At 38.5% G+C, this 10518-nt stretch overlaps 1 protein-coding gene across 1 annotated transcript in view; it reads left to right on the top strand.

Annotated features, from left to right (window-relative positions):
• Positions 1-9434, top strand: part of LOC149299436 (tetraspanin-17) — a 35063-nt gene extending 25629 nt beyond the window's left edge. Inside the window, exons 5-8 of the mRNA XM_089486127.1 lie at positions 2405-2530; positions 5885-5932; positions 8196-8312; positions 9369-9434. Of these exons, the coding sequence (XP_089342253.1) occupies positions 2405-2530; positions 5885-5932; positions 8196-8312; positions 9369-9434 (357 nt within the window). The remainder of the gene's footprint in view (positions 1-2404; positions 2531-5884; positions 5933-8195; positions 8313-9368) is intronic.
• The last annotated feature ends 1084 nt before the right edge of the window (positions 9435-10518 follow it).

Here is a 10518-nt window from a genome sequence, read left to right as displayed (position 1 = left end):
GGCTTCTTCCCAATCACTTAAAGCAGCATTTAAAAATTAAAAGAATAAGCGGACTTCGGTTTATCACTGGTACTGGCTGCTTCTAAAAGCTAGTGTTCATTGTGATTCTTTTTGGTTGTGTGGTTTACTGAGATGTCAGAACAGCCAATAGGAAAACAAAATAAGCTGGCCTTTCTTGTTCATTTTAGCGATTAAATACTAAAGCCGTAAACAATGTAGCCTTTCTCTTTTTAATAGCGATTATCCCAAAAGATTTCAAAAGCTGTATTTTGTTCAGAAATCTTTATTTTTTTTAATATTTGTATTTTTTACTTTTCCCGACTCTTTGCTCCTCTAATATCTTACATTTGTAAAACTATTGAAAACCCTTTTTCCTGTAAATAACAGTTTCTTATAACCATTTGCTTGCCAGATGGTTGAGCTGCCCCTTGTGTTGCTCACCTTTTCTTTCAGAGCTGAATTTGTTATGCCTTCCTTCCTGCATTTGAAAAGTTGAAAGTATGTGCATAGCAAGGGTGCCCCCTTGTGGAATTACCAAGAACAATCACATGGTGGTCTTAAAACTGTTGGAGAAAAGTGAAGCGTACTATATCATTTTCTTTTTTTTTTTTTTTTATTATTAATAATCAAAATATTACTAGGTTTCTGACTGCATAGCATTTAATTACTCCATTAGCTGTGAATATGCCTCCACTCCATCAGGGGATGCTGCTAAATACAGAAACAAACAAAAACCCTACTCAGCAAGTGTGCGTGTGACAGCACCCGTATTTTATATAAAGGACTGTCTCAGTGACACAGAAGAGTCAGGCTAAGTTTACTGCACAGGCTTTTCCAATGGAAACAGAAGAATAAGTGCAGCACAGCAAATTTATAAAACATCAACGTATTAAATTGGAGGCATATTAAATCAAATTGGTAGGGCAAAAGCTCCACTTTTTTTACTCCCTATTTTAGACTTTTATTTAACCAAATTGTTGATAGATGTCCCAGACAGGGTGAGTTCAGGTCTAGTTTGTTAATCCAATCATCCCACAGATAAAAATGACCCATCAGAGATATCTCTCTCCATTTTGCATTGGGACAATACTTGTACTACCAGCATTTCCCAGGATACGAGTTTGGGTGATCTCCAATTCCTTGTTATAATTAGTTTTGCTGACAGTAGAATATCTATAATAATTGATCACACATTGAATTTCATTTAGGAAATTTCAGATGGAGGGAAGCTATCTCTGGACACGTAGAAAGCATGAGATCACATAAATCGTTAATATGTTTTAAAGGCCTCTATCCAAAAACGTAATTAAGTCACATTGCCAGAATATGTGAATTAAATTTCCATTATGCCTGCCACATCCCCAACAGAAGTTTGGTTTTCCTGGTGACGTTTTTGTTAAGGCTTGGAATCAAATACTACATATTCCGATTGTATATTCCCTTAGGTAAAGGCAGTGAAAATTATTAAATGCCCGAGTTAGAGATTTGTTCCATTTCGTCTGGGTATTCTAGTATATAGATCTTGATGTCAATAGTTTTATTGTTTCTTGAGTAAAAAGAAGTTCTTGACAGTTAAACTGGTTTTATAGAAAATATTTTAATAATTAGTGATTTGTTCTTAAATAATTGAAAATCGCTGTAGAGGGTAGAGAAAACGCATTATGTAATTATTGATAGGCTTTAACTCTGGACTGTCTGTTAATTCAAAACTAACAAAGAATTTTTACCAATTATCCAAAACAGAGCCAACAGATTGAAAACGGCTGGACAAGATCTTTAGTAACCATAGTCTGTACCTGCTTCAAAGTGTCTTAAGAAAGCAGTTCTGAAAGTTATTTCTTAACTCTTTCAGTCCCCTGAGGATGTACTTGTGCATCCTTAAAACCTGTGGCAAGAAGCCCATTAGGACGTACAGGTACTTCCTCCAGTTGCTACATGGGAGATGAGTCACCACGAGCACGGCATACCATTATTCACTTGATCGGGCATTCCCTTCCAGTAGGTGTCATTGCTGACGCCCACCAGAGGTTCACTTGAGGACAGGAGAGCCGCAGCAGGGTCTTTCTTGACCCTTCTGGGCTCTCCCATTGCTCCTCCTGCTGGCTGATTGCAGACAAAACAATCAGTCTTGTGGGGAATCCCCAGGTGTATTTGATAGTTAGCACATATAAGTATATAGCGCAAAGGATCTTCTTTGTTTTCTTGTGTCGATCAAAAGATCAGAATAAAATGTTAACTGGTTCAAATGATCTTTTAGGGATTTTTCCATCATTGCTTTGAGCATTTTTTTTAAATATAATATGCTTGGCTTCAGAGTGCACCTAGCTTTAGTAGTTTTTGTTTTGTTATTTGTATGCACCCTCTTTACTTTGTGAATGTGACAACTTAACTTTCTCGTACCTAGTGGTCTTGCTGTGGAGCTCATGGACCAAACGACTGGAACCTCAACATTTATTTTAATTGCACAGACTCCAATCCAAGCAGAGAGCGGTGTGGAGTACCTTTTTCCTGCTGCGTAAAAGACCCAGCGGTGAGAGACCAACAAGCCTTGCTGCCTTATTAGAACAAGACTAACCTATGATTTTATCTTTTTCTGTTTCCAATCTGTGTCTATTATTTTTTAGCTTTTTATTTTTCTCCTGTTTGTAAACATGCATATATAGTATGCATAGTATGTATGCAGTCATTATTATATTTACAGTGCCTTACAAAAGAATCTAGACCAGTTTACTCATATAATTGAATTAGAAGTTTTACATTGAAATGCTCTGTATTACTTTTTTATTTGGAATACTGAAACTCAAAATCAATCAATTATTGTAACATATATGTCGGTAAAACAAACCCCTGTTTATTTCGAGCTCCCAGTTTACAAAGCTAAAAGAAGTTGCCCTAAAGAGGACATTATTAACTGTTTGCCACTACCTGTGAACCATTAAATGTAATGTAAGGTTCCATGATAAAAACTACACCATTTAACGATCATTGGCCAGGTTGGGGTTCTGAAAGAAAATAAAAAATAGTATTCTACATTAGTCAGTATATTCAGAGTTTGCTAGAAAACATGGGACTGCCCCATATAGTGTAAGCACATACTACAAGAAAACCTGGTTCTATCCTTTAAAAAAAAACAACAATGTTTGGGTGAAAAGGTGTTTCTTGCAGAGCGATGATCCACATGGTCAACACAACATTGGCGTCTCCAAAGAACAAAAAGTTGAATGTCCAAAAGTACTGACCCTAATCCCATTGAGAATCTGTGGCACTATTTGAAAATGATGTTTTACAAGTGACGTCCATCCAAACTGGCCAACGTGGGGCCCAAAAAACGTAAAGCTGTAATTGCATCAAAATTTGCTTTACCGAGTATTAACATGCAGTAGTTGTGCAAGCAATACATTTTATTAATTTTCAATGAAACTTTACCAAGATAAAACATGTATCACCTTACAATAATAAAATATCCTTTCTGTCCACTGAATGCTATAGCATGCATCAGTAGCCTAATGAAATTGGTTAAAATACATTGAAAGGACATTTTCTTCAGCTTGAGCAATGACAATATAGTTGCCAAAGAATACTTTTAGTCTTATCGAAGCTCCAGTTTTAGGTATTTGCATAAGTAAAGCCAATGGAGTTATGTTTTATTTATTAATTACATCCATTAGGGGTTAAATGTGATTATTCATATTTTGTGTACACAGTTATTTTGACTTTGACCTTAAATTCAGGTTCATCCTCTTAGGAGCCTATTCACTAAAGGGAGAGTTGACAGGAGAGTTTTTAGGAGAAGAAATCACTGTGGTTGAACTTCCATATTGTATGGTGAAGTCAAGTAATTTAACCCCTTAACGACAATTGCCGGTCCTGGCACGACACGGAAAAGCATGTGCTTTACGACAATTGACGTGCCAGGACCGGCACGTCTTTAAACGGGTGCAGAAAGCGATCTGTTTTCGCTTTCTGCACCCAAAAAACGTTGCTGAATGCCTCGACCTCGAGGCATTCAGCAACGCCGCGATCGGAACGAAGGGGCCATCTCTGGCCCCTCCACGGGGCGTCAACATCCGCCATACTTTGTATGGCGGCGGACGCCCGTTTTAAAAGCGTTTAGGAGGCGATCGACGATCGCCTCCTAAACTTAAATGGGGTCGCTGGAATGCCTCGATCAGGAGGCATCCAGCGACACCAAACACTTACCTTTCGATGGGCTGTGACCGCTCCGGAGAGCGGTCACAGCCGCAGCTGCCGATGATCTTCGCCATCAAGCAAGATGGCCGCTGCCCTGTAACAGGAACCAACAAATTTTAAAAGTTCGCTAGATGGTCCAGACCATCTAGAGAACTTTGGCTCCACTTGCAGGTTGAATACAGGTACTGCATTCACCATGCAAGTCAATGGAACCCAGCTTTCTAATCACAGTGTGATTAGTAAAAATAAATTAAAAAATAAAATAAATAATAATTAGAAAAAAAATAGTAAAAAACTAGTAAAATGTAAAAATCATTTCCCACTGATGTCACTATCAGGGAACCTCCAAGTTGAAAAAAAATGTTAAAAATTTTTTTTTAAAAAGACAAAAAAAAAATATATATAAAAAATATATTTTTGTGAGCAAGTCCTAAAATTAGCATATTAGCTTAAAACAATTCTCGCATGGAAAGAGTTAAAATACTGGCATATTAAATGCCCGTGGGGTGTCTACTTTTAAAAAAGGTATGATTTGATGGGGTAAATTGAATTGGCCAGGTTCAACAACGTCCCAATTAACACCGGGGGAAGGATGGCCACACACCTAATTTCCAATTAGAAAAATGCACACGTACCAAATGTGGCCCTTTTGCCCCCAAACGGCCAGGCAAAATCATTCATGTGAGGTATCGCTGTACTCAGGAGATGTTGCTGAACACATATTGGGGTGTTTTGTGATAGTGACATATACGAGAACTTTTTAATTCATACCTGAAGTAAAATGTGTGTGGAAAACCAAATGCAAAAAAATTACTACCACAAAGTTTGACAAAGACTGGTGGTAGATATGGTGCATGGAAATAGTTAAAATACTAGCATTTGGAATACCCTGGGCTGTCCAGTTTTCAAAAATATATGATTTGATGGGGTAAATTGCATTGGCCGGGTTCAAAGATACCCGAAATGGCACATGGGGGGAAGAATTACCAGATTTGGAAAAAATGGCTTTGAAATAGCAAAACGCTACCTGTACTTATTGCCCCATAATGGGTAGAAAAAAGCAAAAAAACATAAAAACATTGGGTATTTCTAAACTCAGGACAAATAGTAGAATCCATTTAGCAGGTTTTTTCATTACCTTTTATAGATGAGTAAAAGATTTTTCAACTAAAAGTTAGAAACAGTCATTTTTTTCTAAATTTTTCACCATATTTTATACTTTTTTTAGTAGTAAATAATATGATACAATCAAAACAATGTCATCTAAAGAAAGCCCTTCTTGTCCTGAAAAAAACAATATCTAATGTGTGTGGGTTCAGTAAACGGGAAAGAAGAAAATTACAGCTAAACACGAGCAGCGCAGAAATGTTAAAAAGGCCATTGTCACGAAGGGTACAAAAAGTAAAATCAGCCTTTGTCACGAAGGGGTTAAGCTACAACTCTGTCTTTAGTCTACAGTGTAAGGTCATGTACAGATATTATACAGTGTTATATTATCACTTGCCTCAGAATTTTATGATGGAGAAGGCCCCATTCTAGGTTCCATGGAGAGATTACTGCCATACCTCCTCCTAAAATGTTCTAGAACTGTCATATACAGGAAAGTAGATTATCCCTGAGGCATGCCAGCGAGACAGGTTGTCACTATGAGTCGTCTTTCTTCCTAATTTATTTCCTGTAATTCTCTCCACAGGAAGATGTTCAAAACACACAGTGTGGGTATGATGTGAGATTAAAGCTGGTAAGACTTATCTTTATACCTTTTTTTTGTATGTGGGTGTTCATCATTATTAGATTTTTTTTCAGTTTTTTTTGTGTGACGAGATAACATCCTTGTGGTAACGTGGACATATTTGTTTTGAGTACACTGTTTTTATCACCCAAGGGGCAGCATATTGTAGAGCTTGCTAAAATCATTTAGTTGTCACTACAGGCAACTCTAATGGGTGTAGCGAGTTCATTGATCAGAATACATTAGATTGAATGCCTTGTTTAGAGACCGCTAAATGACTTTGTATTAGTGTAGCACAGTGATCTTTCCCACACTTATGGTCTTTTATGGTGGAAATTCTATAATGAAAACATGATGATGTCAGGGCTGATTGTGGACATATGTGAATAACACTTTGAAAATTGCTACATTTTATTTTAAGAGACCAGCCGGATCTAGAAAATATATAATAATATACGTATGGCATACTGGTACAGAAGGAGAGGCTGGCACTGCTCTTGTAAGCTTACAGTCTATTAGGAGGTTTGAACAAAAAACATAGCATGCCAAGCTCAGCAAGCCTTGAGGGTAATGGCTTCTCATTCAAACATCCCCTGAAATGTCTTGTTGTGGCGTAGATCTCGCTACACATTCCTCCCCTTCTTGTGGGGGTTATGTATTAAAAGTGATTTTGTTCCAAAGTGATCTTGCCCCCCATAGCAGCTAAAGGAATATTTGTTCCGACAGCACCATCCCATTGGTTGCTATGGTGATAAGATGACTTATCAAACTTTGCACTGCATTTGTTTTTCATACATAAGCCCCGCTGTATCATTATTATCTTTTTATTTATATAGCGCCAACAATTTACGCAGCGCTTAATACAATACATTAATTCAAGGGGTATGAAAAGATGAGAATTGACAGACTAAGACAAACTGATACATTAGGTGGAGAGAGCCCTGCTAGCAAACTTACAATCTTGTCACTGCAAAGACAGTCACGACGTATCATTAACTGACATGCATTGGTGATGTCTGTATATAAGACATGCTCTTATAAAATCTGCTACATTTACTAGACACATAAAGATACAAATGAAAGGTAATTATATTATTTTGGGGGGGGGTTATGCAAACTACCGTATTTGCTCGATTATAAGACGAGGTTTTTTTCAGAGCAAATGCTCTGAAAAATACCCCTCGTCTTATAATCGGGGTCGTCTTATAATCAGACCTCAAATAGGTCTGACTATGAGATGACTAAGATCCAGATCCCCCGCAGCTGCAGGGGACCTGGATCCTCCTGCCCCCACCCCGCCCCACTTACCAGTGCTTCTGAGTCCCCGGTGTGTAGCCGGGGCAGTGTGTAGAGCTCTACGCGATTCGCGCAGACCTTCCCCGGCTGTCAGAGATCAGAGTTCCCCGCACCGGTGCCGTGCCGGTGCGGGGAACTCTGATCTCTGACAGTCGGGGAAGGTCTGCGCGATGGACGCAGACAACCCCCGCTGCTAGCCACACCTCCTTCCGGCTGCAGCGTAAGTTGTCTACACGAATCGCGTAGACATCTACACGCTGCCCCGGCTGCATGACAGGGGAGTCAGAAGCACCGGTAAGTTTGGAGGAGGGAGGGGGAGGGAGTGTTAAATGGGGGGCATAAGGCATTTCTGGAGGCAGAGTGTTCTATGAAATGCCTTTTAACCCCCTTAATGTCACTCTGCCTCCAGAAATGCCTTTTAACCCTCTATATGCCACTCTGCCTCCTGAAATGCCTTAAACCTCCCTATATGCCACTCTGTCCCATAATATGCCTTTTAACCCCCTTAATGCCAGAGTGACATATAGGGGTATAAGGCATTTCTGGAGGCAGAGTGGCACATAGGGGGTTAAAAGGCATATCATGGGGCACAGTGGCATATAGAGGGTTAAAAGGCATATCATGGGGCACAGTGGCATTTAGAGGGTTAAAAGGCATATCATGAGGCACAGTGGCATATAGGGGGTATAAGGCATTTCTGGGGCAGATGTGCATAACTGGGGGGGCAGGTTGGAAAATAGAAGGAAATAAAACCAAAATATTTTTCTCAATCATAGCTTTTATTAAAAAAAATAGTTTAGATGAATTAACATTTACTGGTAAAACTTTTTTCCTGTAGGGTCGTCTTATATTCAGGCTTTTTCTTTTTTCTAAATTAATATTCAGATTTGGGGGGGTCGTCTTATAATCGAGTAATACGGTATTTGAATGACTATTTTCAGTTCTCAACTTAATCTTGTTTTCTTCTTCACTCCAGGAGCTAGAGCAGCAAAGTTATATATACACGAAGGGATGCGTTGGCCAGTTTGAAAAGTGGCTTCAAGATAATTTAATAGTTGTTGCCGGGGTATTTGTTGCTGTTGCGCTCTTGCAGGTAGGTTTATTTTACATATTATACATGTTCAGTAGTTAAATTATTTTTCTTAACAATAAAAGTATCTTGCCCCCAAAAATGTTTTTGGTTTTGAAAATTCTAAACTTTTACAGATGAGTTAAGAGTTTTTTTTGCCATCTAGACTGTCTTATAGAGCTCCGCTGCCCTAGATGTATTCAAGATTTATTGTACGGCTCACACAGCTGTCAGAAAAGCTGAACTAAAGCTTAACGATATTAAATACTATAGCTCTTGTAACCCACTGTTGCCATACAAGTGAAAAATATCCAATCGTACATCATTCTGGCTTGTTCCACAAGGTCAGGCCTTCGCTAAAATGAAAAACAATTCTCTTCTGTCCAAAAGCTACTTTTCAATGTTCATTGGAAAGAGATAATATGGTGCAGGCAAATCTTTTAGCTTCCTCCTTAAAATAGTCATTTATGAAAACTAGCCATGGATTTGTTTGTCGGTCAATTTAATTATCGGAAAATATGCTTACGTTTAAAAGTGAGGGACTGTTTTACCATATAAATGTTGAATAGGGTATCAAAAAGTGGCTGGTCATATGAATTTCCTGTGCCTTCCTCATCCCTAAAAAGGTTGACTGAATCAATCAGCTGCCACAAAGTGGCCCTAGCTTACTAAAAGATACATTGATATTTCAGTAGGGAGGAATAATAATCCAAAACCACGATATATTTCTAAATAGTGTTTTTGTTTTTCTGATGACATCCCTGCATATGCAGACTGCTTGGGTCTTGTTGAAAGTCTCATATAGTCTTGTCTTCCTGTTAACAGGTTGTCAATAAGGTTTATAAAAACACTTTGGTGATTCTTTTCAAATATTTTTATTAAAGTTTTTTTATTTTGGTGATTCTAATCCCTTATGAGTTCCTTTTGCAGTGGTCTTCAAACTCACCTGAAATAGAACCCATATTTTATCAATATAGCTTTGTTATTTTTTTTTATTGGCTTTGTTTGAGTTGTGGTGTACATTAGAAATGGATTGTTATTTTATGGTTGTAACATTTCTGTTCTCTTTCTTTTCTTCAGATTTTTGGGATATGTTTGGCTCAGAATCTAGTCAGTGACATCAAAGCTGTGAAGGCAAACTGGTGACTAAATTCCCTCCATGCCCTGCCACTGGACACCTCTTGACACTGGAGCCCACCCTTATGGAACTGCACTGCAACATCGCACAGACACAAATTAGCCCACATAAACTTTGAGGGACTCCCTTTTTTGTTTCTTTTTGACAACGGCCAAACTGGTTTGATGGTGGTCTTGCTCTTTTTCCCACCATGTGTTATATATTTAGTGAGGCTCATGCCATGCCTCACCCCCGAACCCATACTTCCTGCCCCTAGTTTCATTCCATTCCTGGGCATGGAGGGGCTGGCATTGGTAGCCAGTATGTAAATAGGTGCATGTGCAAAATAAGAAGGCAGCGTGACTGTGATTTATATTTATATATATATAAAATATATATATATACTACCACTTGAGAAGACTGTAAGCACCATCTCAACCCTCCATCTGTTGGAGAGGCCTCAAAGCTCTGTTTGTGAATAGGACCTTTATTTTGGCTGCTCCTCATCATCTGCTGCTTCATGAAAACAGTGGGGCATCAGCCAGAAGTCTCTCGTTCCTGTCTGACACTGGAGGATCAACAGCTTTACGCTTTTTTAAATATATATTAATCCTTCCAGTATTCAGTGCTGCCAACTATGTGGATTTTATTATAGTTATTGTTTTTCTTTGTAATGTTTTGTGTTGGGGTGCTGGCCATAGAAATTGATGCACTTCAGCAAATCTTCTCTTGACACACAGTGAATATCTTGCTCAGGGTCCATGAAAGCTTTGATTATAAGGAATAGTGTTGGTCTTTATCACTTCCGTGGTGATCACTTGTGCCCTGGAACAATGTCTCTGTACTAAAGCAGATATTATGGAAATGGAGTGTTTGTCAGATTTAACAGAAGAGAGGCCCTGTGAAACATTTCATGTTTTTTAGTTATGTTTCCCTATTTTCAGTTTGTTTTATGCAAATCTGCGACCGCTGCCCTTAATCCTGTTACTACTCAGCTCTAAACACGTTAGAATGTTACGTTCTAAATGTCTGCTCATCTGACAGCCATAACCACTGTAAGAATATGTTCTGTGTTCGATTCTTTACCTGTTTCAGATTCGACATAAGGATGTT

Source organism: Sceloporus occidentalis, unplaced genomic scaffold (assembly GCF_023333645.1).
Source record: "Sceloporus occidentalis isolate IW3139 unplaced genomic scaffold, rSceOcc1.0.p SCAF_28, whole genome shotgun sequence".
In the NCBI taxonomy this organism is placed as follows: Eukaryota; Metazoa; Chordata; class Lepidosauria; order Squamata; family Phrynosomatidae; genus Sceloporus; species Sceloporus occidentalis.
The sequence above is the reverse complement of the archived record's forward strand: the minus strand, read 5'-3'. Positions and strand labels throughout refer to the sequence as shown.